The sequence below is a fragment of the Microtus pennsylvanicus genome, chromosome 11 (assembly GCF_037038515.1).
Source record: "Microtus pennsylvanicus isolate mMicPen1 chromosome 11, mMicPen1.hap1, whole genome shotgun sequence".
NCBI lineage: Eukaryota > Metazoa > Chordata > Mammalia > Rodentia > Cricetidae > Microtus > Microtus pennsylvanicus.
The window spans coordinates 15,567,822-15,586,541 of record NC_134589.1 but is presented as its reverse complement, the minus strand read 5'-3'; the positions used below and the strand labels follow the sequence as shown (position 1 = coordinate 15,586,541).

Genomic DNA, 18,720 nt, shown 5'->3' with positions numbered 1-18,720 from the left:
TCTGCCCTGGGCTGTCCTAGCTACACATCCCAACATCTGGCAACCTCTCTCCTCCCCTTTCCAGGAAAACAGCATCAAAACAAGACATGGAGGACGGGAGAGGAAGAAGGTGCTTGGGCATATGGGAAGAAGTCAGGGACTCCAGGATGGGAGAGGTTAGGAACTGTGCTGGAGAAGGAAGAGCTCAAACCTCTCCCATTCTTGCCTCAGTATCCTGGGCCTGCAGATCTTAGTTACCGGGAGGAGGGGCTGGTGAAGGAGAAGTCAGGTTCTTCACTAGGCATGCTAGCCAAAGTCCCTCACCTAGGAGCACTTAAAAAATGCAGTCTCTGCAGGCACCCTTGGCCCACAAAGGCTCTGGGTAAGATGGATCATGGCCCATGAAGCAGCTTCCCAGCCCGATCTACCAGCTGCACCCAGGGAGACAGCACCCAGTCCTAACTAACCTCTGAGAGATCAGCACCCAGTCCTATCTAACCTCTGAGAGGCCAAGCCTTCTCATCTGTATGAAATAAAAGCAATCCTAGTAGCCCGTTCTCCATAAGGTGGCCGTGCCCACCCGAAGCTGCCCTGCATCCTTGGCTGTGGGTGAGCGTGTGTGAGCACTCCACCAAGAGTGGAGCGGGGAGGGAGAATTTTGAGACATAAGCTCCTGCTATCTACACTCCCCAAGTGACGCTTTTCCTTTCTTCTTCTCCCAGAGATCCAGGAAAGAAGGGCTGGGGGACCCTGCAATCCTTCTGTCCTTGGGGCTGGGGAGACCTGAATAAACTCTGGAGAAATAAGTGAGACCTCTTCCCCGGGGAGAAGGCACAGGAAAAAGGCACAGAAACCTCGCAGAGTGGGTGAAGCCAAGCTCTGGGGAGCTCGTACTTAAAGTCAGAGGTTGCTATAGAAAATAGACTCCCACGTAATACACCCCACCATGGGCACATGAGCTGAAATTGTTTTGCAGGAAATGGTCCATGTGGCCTGGGCTCTAGTGGGGAACAAGGGCAGTCCAGAGAAGACAGCCCCTCAGAGCAGGAGCGACAACCATGAACCCTACAAATGCCTTGAAGTCTGAATGAGGGGACAGGGAAGTGAAAGGGGATTCTGGAGACGAGGACTACAGACCCCGGGCCCCAACACATATTTGGGGGGGCTGCCTGTTAGAAAAGAAGGAGCATGAGAACAAGGCTGAGCTTCCCTTCCTGTCCCGGCTCCCAGAGGCTCTGGTATCACCCTGCTTGGTGCAGTTGCTGGCTTACTCTTCTTCTTGCTCCCCTCAGCCCTTGCCTACACGGAGGTGCAGAAGGAGACCACGTCCCAGAGGCGCCAGGGGGGAGAGGGTTTATTATAAGAACTGTACAAAGAAGCTTTATCTGACAGCCTGGCTTTGGGCTGGCTCCCACCTAGACAGGGTGGTAGCAGGGCTCACTCGGCAGAGAGGTCCACACGCAGCAACGGCAGACTCAGTTCGTGGCTCTTCCTTTGCAGTGATTCGTGCAGTTGGCGGAGAACACCAGACCTAACAGGTTCCTGAGACTTTGGGGGTCAAACCAGGCTGGGCCCAGATGGGGAAGGCATGGTAGCGGGGTGCTGGGCAGAGCACTGACTCCCGCTGGGGGAGCCTTCTAAAGGGACAGCTCCCTCTACAGAAGGGACACTGAGTGGGGATGAGACCATGGTATGACGATAAGAAACAGAGAAAGGGGAAAAGCAGAGCTCAGAAAAGGAAGCAAGAGGGACGACCAGGTGAGGGTTGAGCGAGCAGAGCAAGCAAGGAGTCTGGCCCGAGGTGTGCACATATGTGAACACAGGCATGTGCAACACGCCTTGTTTGGCAGGCTTTGCCATTTCCTGAGTTTTACTCAAACTGTTTATGAGAAACAAAAAGAAAAAGGAAAGGAATTTAGGCTAAGAGGGGACTCCAAGCGCAAAGTTTAGAATGTACGTTCATCCTTATTTACTCCCTTTCGGCAAAACGCTCTCTGACATTTAGGGATAGTGAGATGAACAAACCCGTAAAGAAGACACGAGCACCATCCGCTCCCTCTCTCTGTCATACTGACACACGTAGACACAAACACTCACAGATACATGTGTATCTGTAGACGCCGTGGTTCACATTCATACAGCCGTGTACAAACACATGAATTCAGACTCACAAGCCAGTGCGTAGTCACACAGACAGGCACACACACAAGTGACCGAATCCAGAGACCCCTGAGTAAAACCCCCACTTCCTCCTCCAAGCCTGGTCTCTGTTCTCTGAGAGCTAACAGAGCCTGGTTCTGGGGAGTACAGCAAAAGACAGTGGCTTTCCAAGGGGTGGTGGCACACGCCTTTAATCCCAGCATTCGGCCAGAGGCAGGAGGATCTCAGTGAGTTTGAGGTCAGTCTGGTCTATAGAATGAGTTCCAGGATGGGCAGGACAAACCCTGTCATAAGAAGAAAAAAGAAAGAAAGAAGAAAAGGGAGGAGGAAGGAAAGAAAGGAAGAAAAGAAGAAAGGAAGGAAGGAAGGAAGGAAGGAAGGAAGGAAGAAAGAAAGAAAGAAAGAAAGAAAGAAAGAAAGAAAGAAAGAAAGAAAAAAAGAAAGAAAGAGAGAGAGAGAGAAAATAGCTTTCCATTCCAGGCAGCAGGGAGACTGAAGCCCAACCTGGTGAGCCTTCTTGACTGCCTGCCCTAGCCCCAACATCAGCACCTCTCCTGTGAGCTCAGTCCTAACATTCTCAGGGTCACTTTGAGGAAGCAGGGAAGGACAGGAAGCAGGGAGGAGATGGACAGAGATGAGACGAGAAGAAGGAGCTCTCTCAGGCATGACAGGGCACCAAGGAGCCCTGGGGGTCAAAGGAAGGCACAAAGAAAGGAAAAGAGGGAAGGGGCAGGTTTGTCTTAGAGAGTACCAAACCTGATCACAGCCAGACCTGGGAGCTCAGGCCCAAGTGCACGAACGCAGCTGGCAGGACCCAGCCTGTACGACCCATCCATGCATCCTAGAGAAAGGGAATTCCCGAGGGGAATCCTTCCTTGGTTCTTCCCCCAGGGGCCAGCCAGGGGAGCTATCCACCGGCCTGGATATGACTGGGTGAGAGGTTTCAGAAGTCAAGTTTCCAGCCTGATACATCCGGATCCAGCGGCCAATTGGTTCTGTGCAGCAATGTGTGTACCCGAGCTACTTCCCTTTTACAGGGCATTCCTGAGCTGGCCGGGGGATATTGTGTCTGAGTCATGGGATGGGAGCACTGGCTAAGCCCTGGGGTCAGCTACAGGTTTTTGAGGTTAAGACTTGTCTTTGTCCTGGCTAGAGCTGGGGCACTTGGGCCCTTAAGAGTAGTGCCAGCAAGGCAGCCAACCCCTCCATGATATGCTGGCTTTTCCCCAAGTAGGAAACAGCGTTCTGGTGTTCTGACCAAGAGAATGTCTGTCAGGGCAATGCAAAGATGAAATCAGGAGGCAGGGGCTTCAGCCCCACCTGCACCCTGAGCACGGTTCCCATTTCCCTCAGCCAAGGCAGCAAGCCCTGAACAGCCCCCACCTAAAGCCCCATTCCCAGCTCTGCACGCAGCTCTCTCGTGGGAGCTTCAGGTCTGTGCCAGTGCTCAGCCACCTTGATGCTGCTCTCTAGACGAGAGACTCTTTGACCCCTGGCCGCACAGTCTGCCCCTGTGGTGCTGATTGCGGTGGTGGTGCTGATGGTGGTGGTGCTGATGATGGAGGAGGAGTCTGAGTGGTGTCCAAGGAGCTGGTGGGTGTGAGCTCCATGGTGGGTCCAGCATCCCCTGTAGAACCCTTCTCCTCCTCTCCCTGACCCTGCACACCACTGTTCTCACTCTCAGGGCCGTACATCTTGTTCATGGTGTTGGCAAGCAATCCCTCCTTCTCGGGGGCCCCGACTCCGTTGCCATCCTGGCTGTGGCGGTACATGTAGGAGGCCTGCTTCACAGAGCGCTGCAGCAAGTGGCGGCGGTAGGCCCTCTGGATTTTGATGGCACACACCTCCTCCTGCTTCCTCTTGAGGGTGGTAGTAATGGGCTCGTAGGAGACCTTGGAGGGGTTGGCTGCCATGAACTTTTCCTCCATGGTCTGTTTGAGGGCATCCATCTCCCCAGAGTCACCCAGTACCTCTTTGGTCAGGGCAAAGAGGATGTCCAGGCAGTGGATCTTGTCCCCCGGCACCATGGGCAGGTCTAACGTGATCAGCTTGATCTTGTTGGGCTTGGCGATTCTCAGCGGCTCCTGCAGGGTGTCCACAAAGTCGGAGAGGCGGTTGTAGTCAATGAACTGAGTGGCGTCAGGGTCGAACTTTTCCCAGGTCTCATAGAACATCTCAAAGTCATCCTCACTGAGGGGCTCGCTGCTCTCCTCAGTGGCCACGTTGAAATTCTCTAGGATGATGGCAATGTACATGTTGACCACGATGAGGAAGGAAATGATGATGTAGCTGCAGAAGAAGCAGATGCCGATGGATGGGTTGCCGCAGTCACCCTTGATGTTAGTGCCCGGGTTCTCCAGCGTCGGATCACAATCTGGGGGCCCACTGTTGAGGATGGGGTTCAGTAGCCCATCCCAGCCAGCTGACGTGGTGATCTCGAAGAGACAAATGATACTGTTGCCGAAGGTCTCGAAGTTAAACATGTCGTCGATGCCCGATTCTTTCTTGACATAGGCGAAGTTGGACATGCCGAAGATGGAGTAGATGAACATAACCAGAAAGAGAAGGAGGCCGATGTTGAAGAGGGCAGGCAGTGACATCATGAGGGCAAACAACAGCGTCCGGATGCCCTTGGCCCCACGGATCAGACGCAAGACACGCCCGATCCGTGCCAAGCGGATCACACGGAACAACGTGGGCGACACGAAATATTTCTGTATCAAGTCAGAAAGCGCGAGGCCTACAGAGAGAAACAGAGGCTGGGTCAGGGCACTGGGGGCCTGGAGGGCTGGGGGGCCTGGCCTAGTATGTGAAACCCTTTGAGTAGCGCCTCTCCTAGAGCTCTTGGGGCCCAGGGGATTACTTTGTCCTGACAGTTGCAGGTGGGGTATATTAAAATTGATGGGGGGGGGGCGTCCTTAAATCTGCTCGCCGATATGGCAGGTGAGAGAGAGTAGGGAGAAGAGAAGAGCTGTGTGGCTTGTTTTCATCTGTTAGGAAGGAGTGAGATGGCACTGCCGTGGAAGAGTGAGGCCCGTTAAGTGCATAGCCATTGCCTAGCACACAGCAAACACTCCGTAAACAGTAGCTCCTCACTCTCATGGTTGTAGACATCCCTGCTCTCCCCTCAGTGTATAAAGATCCTGGAGCCCTTTTCTTACTTGTGTGTGTCTTTACATGCACATACATACTTATTTGTACATATGCATGTGTGTGAATGTGTGTGTGTGCGCGTGTGCATGCACACAAGGCCAGAGGAAAACTGCCTGCCTCATTTCTCCTCAGATGCCATCTACCTTGCTTGTTGAAAGAGGGTCTTCACTGGCCCCGAGGCCCAGTGATTAGGCTAGGCTGGCTGTCCAGTGACCAACAGGGTCCCAACTGTCTCCACTACCTCAGGGCTAAGATCACACACATGTGCCACCACGTCTGGCTTCTTTACATAGATTCTGGGGATCGAACCCAGATCCTGGTGCCTTTGCAGTAAGCGCCTGACGGGCGAGCTACCACATCAGCCCTCTCTTGTGCTTTTCATTCAGTGCGTGACCATCCAAGTACACGTCTGCAGATAGACCCGTGTTCCTCAGGTGATCTCATGTGTGGGCAGATGATGGGTGACCTCTGAGCAATGGACTCCTGTGTGCACTAAAGGTGAAAGAATGACAGACACACGTGTGTGCTTGTACAGGTGTGTGCGTATTCCAGGGCCCCAGGAGGTCTGTGTGCGTGAGGTGTGGTCCTGCCAGCTCACCCACAATGGACAAGATGACAACCACGAAGTCGAAGATGTTCCAGCCAATGGTGAAGTAGTAGTGGCGCAGGGCGAACATCTTGAGCACACACTCCCCTGTGAAGATGATGATGAAGACCATGTTGATGTTGTACAGGATGTCCACCTTGAGCTGGCTCTGGTCGTCTGTCTCCACCATCATGGTAACCATGTTAAGGCAGATGAGGATCATGATGGAGATGTCAAACACCTGCTTTGTCACGAAGTCATACACCATGCCCTGGATCTTGTTCTGCAGGGGGACAGCACGGGCACAGGTGATGTGGGGCTGGGGGATGCAGTCAAGACCCAGGCAGGGTGGGAATGAGTGGGAGGTGTAGGGTGACACAGGGTGACACAGCAGTGGCCCGGGAGGAGGAGGGGCAGGGAGCAGGTGTAGAGTGTAGTAGTGATGTGTGCCGCAGGAGGGAAGGGCTTGGGGACACATCATTCTCTGTGTGTGGGGGATCTGTGCTCATCAGCCCCCACCTTAGGTCCCTTCCTCCCTAAAGTTCCTCAGTCATCTCTACTCCTCTTCTCCAGTCATTGCGTGCTGGGCTGTGGACATCCACCTCCTGCTCCTTCCTGGGGCCCCTGTCTCCCAGGCCAGAGGCCTCACTTGAGAAAGTGGATGGATACTGGGAAACTGTGGGGTGCTAGATGAAGGGTAAACCTATAACAGGAGCCTAGAGACATCCGCTGCTGCGTTGGTGAGCAGAGCCTTTGTGGCGTTGTGAGGAGGAACCCAGAGCCTGGTACCTGAGGGCGGGGGATGGGCTTCTGGGGCTTCTTGGAGCCTAGTTTCTTCATGGCGTTGTAGTACTTCTTCTGCTCCTCCGTCATGAAGATGTCTTTCCCTCCAAAGTATAGTAGGACAGAGACAGTAAGACTGGGAGGGCCCCTTTCCCTGCTCCCAGGACCCCCTACCTCAGCCACTACCTTGAAGGTGGACTTTACCCCTTAAGAGGTGTCTGGTGAGAAGGCAGAAGCTCTGGGGGTGGCAGAGGTGGAGAGGTGGGGAAGGGGGAAACTGGATCTAGATAAGGGTGGATGAACAAAAGACGGAGGAAACGGGAGGGTTTCAGGCCAGTTTCCCAGCTTCAAGCTAAGTTCCACCAATGCCTCAGCAATGAGCCCTTAGCTTGCATCTACTTAATCTTATTTATTGTTGTTGAGACAGGGTCTCTATAGCACAGGATCGCCTCAAATACACTACGTAGCCCAGGCTAGCCTACAACTCTCGAACTTACTGCCTCAGATCACTTAGTACTGACATTCCAGGCGTGCATCACCATGCCTGGCTCTACATCCACCCCATTTTATATATTAGGAAAACGAAGCTCAAGGGGCCAAGCCATGGCTCAGTCTCCTAGTGGGATTTAGATCCATGGTTGCTGCCCTGGGCATTCAGGTTGGTGACTGCTCAGGGCTGCTCAGGAAAGAATAAGAGGACGGGGTGGGGCGGGGTCCCTCTGGAGAGGGCCAGATACTCATCTTCTTCTTCTGTTGGTTGAAGTTGTCAATGATGACCCCGATGAAGAGGTTGAGTGTGAAGAAGGAGCCAAAGATGATGAAGATGACGAAGTAAAGGTACATGTAGATGTTCACCTCATAGTCTGGCTGCTCCTCCTTCTGCGGGACGAGGGACACGTGTGCAGTTTCTCTTTGTCCCCCAAAGTAGTCAGCAGGACTCCCCTCCTCCCCAGGCTCCTGGGCTACCAACGAGCTAGCGTGGTCAGTGGAGGTGGTGGGGTGAGTGCGGGGATGGCAGAATGGACCTCTGTCAGCACTCTTCATCAACCCAGGGACCCAACTCACCTCCCGGGAGTCCACAGCCGCATACATGATATCCATCCAACCCTTGAAAGTGGCCTGAGAGATCATGACAGGTCATGGGGGAGGGGCTCTCCTAAACACCGCCATTCACACCTCCCTCCCTTCCCTAACCAAGCCCTCTCTGACCCCAGTGGGCAGCATCAAACAGACTAGAGAGGGATAAACACGACCTCCGGGTCCCAAGGCATTGCTAAAGGGGCTGGCCGCCTCTAACTAGGAACAGTAGTGGGTTCTGATATGATGAGGGACAGCTAAGCCCATCTACCCAGTTCTGAGAAGGCTCCATAGGTGCCACTCACCACCTGAAGGAGGGACAGATAGCCCAGGCCCACGTTGTCATAGTTGACCTTCACGTTCATCCATCGGACCTGGCCCGTGTGCATGAGGCTTTCACACTCGGACTTATTGTTGACCACAGAGATATCGAACCTCTCAGAGGTGGTGGTGTTGACGCAGTAGTAGAACTTGCCAGCGAACAAGTTGACCCCCATGATGCTGAAGATAAGCCAGAAGATGAGGCAGACGAGGAGGACGTTCATGATGGAGGGGATGGCTCCCAGGAGGGCATTCACCACCACCTAGGGACCAGGGTGGTGGTGGGGGTCATTGCTAGAGCCCCTCCCAGTCAGGAGACCAGGCAGAGCATCTTAGCCAGTCCTAGTGGGAGAGGAGTCTGCTGGGGGTTTGTGGTATAGGGGTAAAGGGTTGGGGGAGGAGTTAGAGACCTGCTCCTCTAGAGGGACTCTCTGCTTGGCAGAAGCCATCAAGGCAGAGTGAGGGTGCCAGGCTTCTCTGGAAGCTGCCAGGTCACGGGTCACAAGGCAGGAGACAAACACTGCCTTCTTAGCCCCCATAGGAAATTCAGCCCACATGACCTGGCTTGGCTCACTGCATCGGTGAAAGACACAGAAAGGGCATAAAAAAAGAAGCCACCAAGGCCTTCAGAACAATGGAATCAGGGTCAGCTCCCTATCCCTTACCAGTCTTGGCCATACAGACTTATCAAACTGTTTCAGTCTTGGCTGAATCTGAGAACCGTTCCTCTTGTTGCCACCCCCCACCCCTTTTTAATTGTTCTTGAGATAGGGTCTCCTGAACCCTAGGCTGGACTTGAACTTGCTGTGCAGCCGAGGAGGCCCTTGAGCTGCTGTTCCTACTGCCACCTCCTGAGTGCTGGGATTAGGAGTGTGTGCTATGAGATTCGGGGGATTGTCCCCAGGGCTGTGTGCATGCTGGGTGACCACTCTGCCAACCAGCCACACCCTAGCCTGATCAGTTCCCCTTTAATGCGAGTTATCTCATGGTCTCTAGACAGAGCTGGTGGCAGGAGTTGGGGATGCTCTGTTTCTTCAACTACTCAGTTGGCCATGGGCGAGTTATTTCTTCAGTGGACAGAGGTCCCCAGCACCACAATTGGGGGGCGCAGCCTTGGGCCAGCATCTGAGGTCAGAGCGCTTAGGCTAAGCTTGCTGCTTCTCTGGCATGAGTCATATTCCCAGCAGATCTCTCGTCTCTGACGGAAGTCTAGCTGATCTTGCCCAGACTCTGTTCACCAGTCACTTCTGCTCTCACAGGCCTTTGGGGATCGTCTCTGAAGCCAAAGGCATGGCTCCATGCTCAGGAGGGGACAGGCTCAGGGCTGAAGCAAAAGGACTCGCTCACGTGTTCCTGTTACAGGACCCTGGGGCCCCCCAGTCTGAGGTGGAGAGACCCATAAACCCACAGGCCTACCTTCCTTCCTCTTGCCTCACGCCTTCCAGGCCACGGCGGCAGCCTCTGCTGCCCTCTAGTGGTGGCAGGGATAAGTTAACTGTCTTCTAGCGCTTGGGGGTGAGAATGGGGTTTCCTTGGAGATGGGTGAGAGCCCTACACTCCAGCCATCAACATTTGAGCCTTTTGCCTGACCCTGGGTGACTGACATATTACCATGTACCTTGCCCCATGGGTGGCTTCGCCCTGAGCCCTCCTCAGCTTTCCCCAATACTCACCCTCATGCCCTCAAATCGAGAGAGCGCCCTCAGGGGACGCAGGGCCCGCAGTGTGCGCAGGGATTTGATGGGCCCCAGCTCAGAGTAGCCCAGCCAGTTGGCCACCAGGCTGATGATGGAGACCTGTAGAAAGTGTGTGTTCAGAAGGTGCAGGGGCCCTGGCTTTCCTCCACCCTGGGAGAGGGGAACCCCAATTTCTGTTTGTCTGCTTTAGATCCTCTCCCTGGTAGATAATCCTGCCTCACGGAAAGGGTAGCCTTGTGGCCTCTTGCACCCCTAGAGCTTGGGCCCCCCTTAATGATGCCACCTATGACAGGAAATGGGAAAGATAGTACCCATTTCCTACGGTCCGGTGTGCCTATCAAAAAACATATGAACATCCTGCCTCTACACTGGCAGAGACCATAAGGCCCCACGCCTGGGTTGTAGAAGCAAGAGTCCAGTCTATAGGAAGTGGTGCTGACCTGGGGCCTGACTCTCTGTGAATTTGGAGAGGTCCTACCTCCCAGAGCCTGGGCTCCCTAAAGGCCTTCGTAGCTGGCACTATGACCAGACCCGGCCAACTCACATCCACGATGAGGAAATCGAGCCAACACCAGGCGTTGGTGAAATACACCTTGAAGCCGTAGGCCACCCACTTGAGCAGCATCTCCACGATGAAGATGTAGGTGAAGACCTTGTCAGCATATTCCAGGATAGTCCGGATCACTCTCCGCTGCTCAATGTATATGTCTTCGAAGGCCTGGGGACACCAGCGTAACCCACAATGGCCAGGGCTCAGAAGCTGGGGGCAGCAAGCTCTAATCTCACATCCTGCCTGCTGCTACTGGCTCCCAGGGATAGGTAGATTGGGAGGAAGATTGGGATACCCCTGGGAATCTTCCAGCCCATAGCCTGTCACGGGGAGGGGCAAGCTTCCCGGTAGGGAAGGAGTTTTATTTCTCAGCCATCTGTTAGGGGGTCCACAGTGATAAATCAGCTCTGTATACCTTTAACTCCAAATTCCCAGGGCCCACCTACCCCCCCCAATGGCTGCGAGGATAGTCTATAAAACAAAGGACCCTATCTTCTACTTTAGAAACTAATGCTGGGATGGGGAGATGCCTCTGTTGTCCTGTAGGCATGAGGGCTGGAGTTCAGATTCCCAGAACCTATCAAAGCTAGATGGAAGTGGCAGCCTGCTTGTAATCCCAGTTCTCGGGAGACAGAGACAGGAGATCCCTCAGCAAGATGCCTAGCTACCCTAGCCCAAACAGTGAGGTCTGAGTTCAGTGGGAGACCCTGCCACAATGCAAACAGTGGAGAAAGCTGAGAAAGACACCTAGCATCTACCTCCCGCCTCGACATGCATGCACACAAACACACATACAAAACATGCATACATACACACCAGAGAGAGAGAGAGAGAGAGAGAGAGAGAGAGAGAGAGAGAGAGAGAATGCCTTCTAGAACATCTCCCAGAAATATAGGTAAGTCCCCCTTTAGAGTCCCCAGGTTTGGAAATGTCCTGTTTGCATGCATCCATCCTCGGGGAGCAAGGCACCTGCTTCTGCTCCCACACTGTCCCCCGGGGGAGGGTACCTACCAGGGCTCCACTGCTGAGCAAGATCATGAAGACAATGAAGGTCTCAAACCAGTTGTGCTCGACAATCTTGAAGCAGGCCCGGCGCAGTGTCCACCACATTTTCCCACGGCCCTGGGAGATGTCCACATAGAGGCAGGGGCAGCGTTGCACGCAGGCTGGGAAGCAGAGTGGTACATGTCATGGGCCATGGGGTGTTTTAGAAGGCACCTTCCCATCCTCTGTCATGCTGCCCTCACCTTCGGTGAAGCATTCCTCAGGCAGCTCCCCCTCAGGGTTCTCCTCAGCCTGCTCCTCACGGTCCTCTTCAGGGGGCTTGTAGTCAGCCGTACTGCAGACGGAGGAGTTCCCATCGTAGAGGGGCTGTGGTGGCTTCTGTGGGACCACAGGGCACGTGATTCCTGGGTCCCAAGAGATCCCCTTATTCTCCCAATAGGTGGGGTAGTATGGGAGACCAGAGGGAAAGGAGAGGAGAGTGGAGCAGGTTCCATCCATCCATCCATCCATCCATCCATCCATCCATCCATCCATCCATCCATTCATTCAGCCTTTGCAAATCTAGCACTGCAAAAGCACCCTAGCGACAAGGATGTCCTCAGTTCTGTCCTCATGGCCCCTTCATGAGGACAGGGGATAGGCTAAGGTTGCTAGATGGGGGCCCAGCCCAGTGAGGTCCTAGGAGGTATGTGGATATATGAAGGGGGTCAGCAGAAGAGAGGCCTGGAGGTGCTTTTAAAGGGCCAAGGGTAAGAACTAGAGCCAAGATAGATCTGGGCTGCCACAGCTGCCGAGAGCAGGCACACAGCGCCCCCGGAGTCCAAGCCTTTCCACCCCCAGGGTCTATTTGGCTGAGAGATCCAGAAGGGATGGAAAATTCTCCCCTGCCAAGACTCCAGTGTGGCGCCAGGGGAATCTGATCACCGTGGGGGCAGGGGGTGGGGGTTGGAGCTCTCTCTGGCCTCGCTAGGCCTCCTTCAGCCTCCTGGTGCGGCCAGGCCAGATTCTCGGCTGGCTCCATGCTTCACGGAGACTCTTTATGGTGAAATCTCTAAAGAGAAAGATGAATTGGGCAGCCTCTTCCGTGTGTGTGTGTGTGTGTCTGTGTGTCTGTGTGTCTGTGTGTGTGTGTGTTGTAGCTCCGTGCACTAGTCAGAAAACCAAGGGTGGGCAGGTCTTGTTGCCAGTTGACAGAAAGGAAAACTGAGGCTTGGAGCATTTGGCCAATCAGGGCATTCACGGAACTGCTGGCCTCATCCTTGCATGTCAGCTTCCATTATGACCCTTGAAGCTCTGCTCACTCCTCAGACCTCTTGCCTTCCAGAGTCACAGAGGTGCCCCTCTCTAGCCTGCCCTTCCCCCACCGAGTTCCTCATACTGAGGTCGAGGTTGGTGCCATGTTTCCTGGGGTATTTATAGCACAGCAGGCATTCAAGCCCCCAGTAAGTCAACATGCCACATACTGGCGTGGGGGGGGTTGGGATAAGGAGTCAAGAGGTTTTAGAGTAAAGTTCATTATAGATGCCCCTGCCAGGCTCAGGGTTGAAGGGTGGGGTGGGTAGTGTCCCTTCCATCACGTGTTCATCCTTTTCCTACTAGGACTGCAGGAAGGGTAATAGGCTCTGACAGGGTACCCCAGACTCTGAGGGTGACCCCCACCTGTGTCTCAGTAACCCCCTAAGCCCCCAAAGAGAGAGCCAGGAGGAGCGAGCTATCTTAGGCCAACAGGGCTGAGTGGATCAGGCCTCTGCCTTGTTCTTGTCTCCAGACTCCCACTGGGATCTCTTGCTCCAGTCCTTAGATCCCTGGACCTGGTACCCTGCCCTACACTAGGAAGTCTGGAACAGCCCCAGAGGAATTCTATGTAAACATAAGGGACTGTGCGAGTTTCAGCCAGCAGGGGTCCTTGGGGCTATAGATCAGATCTGAACCTACTTGGGGCAGAGACTTGGCAGGGCCTTCGAGCCCAGGGGGCCTGTTTAAGAGAGACCTGCTGGAGCCGGGCATGGTGGTGCATGCCTTTAATTCCATCACTCGGGAGACACGGGTGGATCTCTGTGAGTCTGAGGCCAGCCTGGTCCACAGAATAAGTTCCAGGGTAAAAAACAGAGAGAGAGAGAGAGAGAGAGAGAGAGAGAGAGAGAGAGAGAGAGAGAGAGAGAGAGAGAGAAGGAGGGAGAAAAAGAGAGAGCTCTTGGGTCCCCAGTGGTGGAGCTGAAGTGCCACAGATAGCATCTGTCCAAGAATGCCAGCGGGTGGCAGGAAGGGCCCAGGAGGAGCTTTGGCTCGGCCCATTGTTGCAATCCTGATGTCTAAACTAAGAGTCACAGATTGCTCACTAGGTGTGAGCCAAGAACCTTTCACCGACGGAGAAACTAAGGGTCAGAAAGGTTTTATGACTTGTTTAAAGTTAAGTAAAAATTTTAAGCTGGGTCTTATTGGCTGCCGACCCCCACAGCCAGACCCTCGATGGCCTCACCTTAATGTCTTCAGGCTCCGAGAATGTGTCAGTCTCCTCCTCGGTGGGCATCTCCAGGTCGGACTCCTCGGAGGCAATGGGCACCTGGATGGTGAGGTAGGGGTTGTTGATAAAGTTGAGGTGGTCCAGCTCGATGCTGGAGCGGGGGCCATCGCTCAGGCCCACGTGGTTCAGGATATGATTGTCCTTCAGTTCCTTGTTCTCATCTTCTGGGGGCGGTTCCTTCTTCTCATCCTCAGGAGCACTCTCCCCCGTCTCCCCAGCACCCCCAGGCTCACCGAGGGTGAGCATTATGTCCTTGGGGCTCAGGATCTTGCCGTGCAGCAGCCCCAGGAGGAAGGCTTTGGCAAAGCCGATGCCCCACTTAATGCGTCCGATGGCAATCTGCAGGTTGTTCATCTCTCCGTCTTCATCGGACGCTGCCAGGCTGTCGGCGCTGAAGGAGCTCAGCAGGAGAGCCAGGAACAGATTCAGAACCTGAAAGCCAAGGGGCAGAGGATCTCAGGCCAGCCAGGGTCTGGGGGACACCACCTTTATCCCACATGGGGTCCTCAGAACTGTACAGCAGAACTGCCTCGTGTTGGGCCCTTAAAAAGATGCCATCTGCCAGGTATGGTGGTACTAAACCCAAGTAGTCTTCCTCCCTCAGTCTCCAGAGTAGATCAACAACGGGCATGTTTGTCCACACCTGGCTCACACAATATTAAATGAAGTCAAGCTGGGGTGTGGTGGTGCACACCTTTAATCCCTGCCCTCAGGAGGCAGAGGCAGCAGATCTCTGTGAGTTTGAGGCCAGCCTGGTCTACATAGTGTGTCCCAGGACATCCTGGACTGTGTAGAGAGACATTGTCTCAAAAATAAACACATAAATAAATATAAAGGATTTTATCAGGTCAGGTGCTCATGATTGACAGTGGGAGGGCTACTAATGTCAATCCCATCTTACAGATGTGGAAACTGAGGCTTGCCTCTGTCGTGAGACCCTGCTGCCCAAAGCAGTGACAGGGTTGGGGAGGTGCACAGGGTGACAAGGGGGGTACGCTGGGTGACAAGGGAGGTACACTGGGTGACAAGGGGGGCTATGCTGGGTGACAAGGGGGGTACGCTGCGTGACAAGGGGGGTACACTGGGTGACAAGGGGGGTACGCTGGGTGACAAGGGGGGTACGCTGGGTGACAAGGGGGGTACACTGGGTGACAAGGGAGGTACACTGGGTGACAAGGGAGGTACACTGGGTGACAAGGGGGGTACGCTGGGTGACAAGGGGGTACGCTGGGTGACAAGGGGGTACGCTGGGTGACAAGGGGGTACGCTGGGTGACAAGGGAGGTACACTGGGTGACAAGGGGGGTACGCTGGGTGACAAGGGGGTACGCTGGGTGACAAGGGGTGTACGCTGGGTGACAAGGGGGGTACACTGGGTGACAAGGGGGGCTATGCTGGGTGACAAGGGGGGTACGCTGGGTGACAAGGGGGGTACACTGGGTGACAAGGGGGGTACGCTGGGTGACAAGGGGGTACGCTGGGTGACAAGGGGAGTACGCTGGGTGACAAGGGGGGTACACTGGGTGACAAGGGGGTACACTGGGTGACAAGGGGGTACGCTGGGTGACAAGGGGGCTATGCTGGGTGACAAGGGGGGTACACTGGGTGACAAGGGGGGCTATGCTGGGTGACAAGGGGGCTATGCTGGGTGACAAGGGGGGCTATGCTGGGTGACAAGGGGAGCTATGCTGGGTGACAAGGGGGGCTATGCTGGGTGACAAGGGGGGCTATGCTGGGTGACAAGGGGGGCTATGCTGGGTGACAAGGGGGGTATGCTGGGTGACAAGGGGGGTACACTGGGTGACAAGGGGAGTACGCTGGGTGACAAGGGGGGTATACTAGGTGACAAGGGGGGTACGCTGGGTGACAAGGGGGGTACACTGGGTGACAAGGGGGGTACACTGGGTGACAAGGGGGGTACGCTGGGTGACAAGGGGGGTACACTGGGTGACAAGGGGAGTACGCTGGGTGACAAGGGGGGGTACACTGGGTGACAAGGGGGGTACACTGGGTGACAAGGGGAGTACACTGGGTGACAAGGGGGGGTACACTGGGTGACAAGGGGGGTACACTGGGTGACAAGGGGGGTACGCTGGGTGACAAGGGGGGTACGCTGGGTGACAAGGGGGGGTACACTGGGTGACAAGGGGGGTATGCTGGGTGACAAGGGGGGTACACTGGGTGACAAGGGAGGGTACACTGGGTGACAAGGGGGTACACTGGGTGACAAGGGGAGTACGCTAGGTGACAAGGGGGGTACACTGGGTGACAAGGGGGGTACACTGGGTGACAAGGGGGGGTACACTGGGTGACAAGGGGTGTACGCTGGGTGACAAGGGGGGGTACACTGGGTGACAAGGGGGGTACGCTGGGTGACAAGAGGGGTACACTGGGTGACAAGGGAGGGTACACTGGGTGACAAGGGGGTACACTGGGTGACAAGGGGAGTACGCTAGGTGACAAGGGGGGTACACTGGGTGACAAGGGGGGTACACTGGGTGACAAGGGGGGGTACACTGGGTGACAAGGGGTGTACGCTGGGTGACAAGGGGGGTACACTGGGTGACAAGGGGGGTACGCTGGGTGACAAGGGGGGTACACTGGGTGACAAGGGAGGGTACACTGGGTGACAAGGGGGTACACTGGGTGACAAGGGGAGTACGCTGGGTGACAAGGGGGGTACACTGGGTGACAAGGGGGGTACGCTGGGTGACAAGGGGGGGTACACTGGGTGACAAGGGAGGGTACACTGGGTGACAAGGGGGTACACTGGGTGACAAGGGGGGGTACGCTGGGTGACAAGGGAGGGTACACTGGGTGACAAGGGGGTACACTGGGTGACAAGGGGGGCTATGCTGGGTGACAAGGGGGGTACACTGGGTGACAAGGGGGGTACACTGGGTGACAAGGGGGGTACACTGGGTGACAAGGGGGGTACGCTGGGTGACAAGGGGGGTACACTGGGTGACAAGGGGGGTACACTGGGTGACAAGGGGGGTACGCTGGGTGACAAGGGGAGTACGCTGGGTGACAAGGGGGGTACGCTGGGTGACAAGGAGGGTACACTGGGTGACAAGGGGGGTACACTGGGTGACAAGGGGGGTACACTGGGTGACAAGGGGGGTACACTGGGTGACAAGGGGGGTACGCTGGGTGACAAGGGGGGTACACTGGGTGACAAGGGGGGTACGCTGGGTGACAAGGGGGGGTACGCTGGGTGACAAGGATCTTACTGTCCACTGCTTTCACTGTTGGGAAATAAAGAACAAAGGCCAAGTTAAAGCTTCTGAGACTTCTAGGAATCACTTTTTTTTTTAATATTTATTTACTTATTATGTATATTTTGTCTGTGTGTATGCCTGCAGGCCAGAAGAGGGCACCAGACTCCATTACAGATGGTTGTGAGCCACCATGTGGTTGCCGGGAATTGAACTCAGGACCTTTGGAAGAGCAGGCAATGCTCTTAACCTCTGAGCCATCTCTCCAGCCCTAGGAATCACTTTTTTTGTTATTGTTTTGTTTGCTTTACCAGACAGGGTTTCTCTGTATATCCCTGGATGTCCTGGAACTCACTCTGTACCAGGCTGGCCTTGAACCCAGAGATCTGCCTGTCTTTGCCTTCGCACCACTGGGACTAAAGGCATGTGCCACCTCCATCCTAATGCTGACTGGGTCTTAAAAGGCTGCTGGTCAACCCATCCATTTCCTCCATTTTATTTTCCAGGGGACAATGACTACATACCTGCCAGGTGACCTCAGGGAGCCCACAGCCTAGTATTAGCAAATCCCATACCATGGGTATAGGTGGCAATAGAAACTAGGGGATAAGTTTTGGCACCAAGCTACCCAACTCTACACATCAGTATATTAGGCTATCCGCTGCCTCAGTTTCCTTATCTGTAAAATGAAGGTAATTCTAGTACATTGTGATTGCTAAAAAGAAAAAAAAATACAGATAGAAGATTTAATAGGTACCCAAACTGGCTTCTATCACACTTGTAGCAATAGATAATTGTGCAAGGCATAAGGATTAAATGATCAACTCCGAGGCTGGGTCAGCATTTTGTAAATAAGAAAACTGAGTCCCAGAGAGGCGCAATGATTCGTCCTAAGACAGACAGCATAGCCAGGACTAGATCTCGGGTTTCTAGTGTCATTATACAACCTCAGAGGGCACCGTTCCTTCATACTACAAGATGGCCGGTATCCCGGGAGGCTTGCAATATGGCGGTCCTTCCTCCCGCCAGCCCACTCATCTTTGAGCAGCAAGATGATGGTGAAGCTGTGTGGGGTAGGAGGTCATAGCTTCTGCCTGCCAAGGGTATGGCCAAGGTCTTACTCTCCTGGGCATGAGGGAATAAGGGAGCTTATGTGTGAGAGCCTACTGTCCTTGACTCTCTTCATGTGTCACACTGCCTGGCGCTAACAGTGTCCTCCAAGGTCTTCTCATCCTTGCCTTAACTACCAGGCTAATACAGTATCTTTAAAAACTATATTAAAATCCCCTTCAGAGGAATGTGCTGGGGGTCACTATCCACACCCCATAGCTTCCTGCCATTGCCCCTACCCACATTTACTGGTCTTTCTTCTCCCTTTGGGGAGGGGACATCCAGTTGCCAGAAACACATTTGAGATGGGAATTAGCTGCTCTCTGGGTCAGCAGGGTTTGTGCACAGCTTCTGCTCGGGACAGAAATAGCCTTCTCAGGCAAAGCGGGAGGGGCAAGAGAGGGAGGGTAGTCTCCCTGGGTGCTCTTTGGGGTGGGGTACCCTTGTCCTCATCCCTTCCACTTCTTCACACTAACCCAGAGGAAGTGATCCAGTGCCGTGGATGCCGTGGATGCAGAGGGCATGAGAGCTCGTGAACGTTGGCACCGTGCTCTGGTG

The 18,720-nt window shown here is 54.6% G+C and overlaps 1 protein-coding gene across 1 annotated transcript in view; it reads right to left on the bottom strand.

The window, feature by feature from the left end:
* Positions 1–1,316: 1,316 nt before the first annotated feature.
* The window catches only part of Scn4a (sodium voltage-gated channel alpha subunit 4), a 49,686-nt gene continuing 32,282 nt past the window's right edge, over positions 1,317–18,720 (bottom strand). The window contains exons 15-25 of the mRNA XM_075990344.1: positions 13,791–14,267; positions 11,554–11,689; positions 11,318–11,472; positions 10,301–10,474; positions 9,733–9,855; positions 8,044–8,322; positions 7,727–7,780; positions 7,403–7,540; positions 6,668–6,772; positions 5,891–6,161; positions 1,317–4,879 (exon numbers count right to left, since the gene is read on the bottom strand). Coding sequence (XP_075846459.1) covers positions 3,609–4,879; positions 5,891–6,161; positions 6,668–6,772; positions 7,403–7,540; positions 7,727–7,780; positions 8,044–8,322; positions 9,733–9,855; positions 10,301–10,474; positions 11,318–11,472; positions 11,554–11,689; positions 13,791–14,267 — 3,183 coding nt within the window. The 3' untranslated portion in view covers positions 1,317–3,608. The remainder of the gene's footprint in view (positions 4,880–5,890; positions 6,162–6,667; positions 6,773–7,402; positions 7,541–7,726; positions 7,781–8,043; positions 8,323–9,732; positions 9,856–10,300; positions 10,475–11,317; positions 11,473–11,553; positions 11,690–13,790; positions 14,268–18,720) is intronic.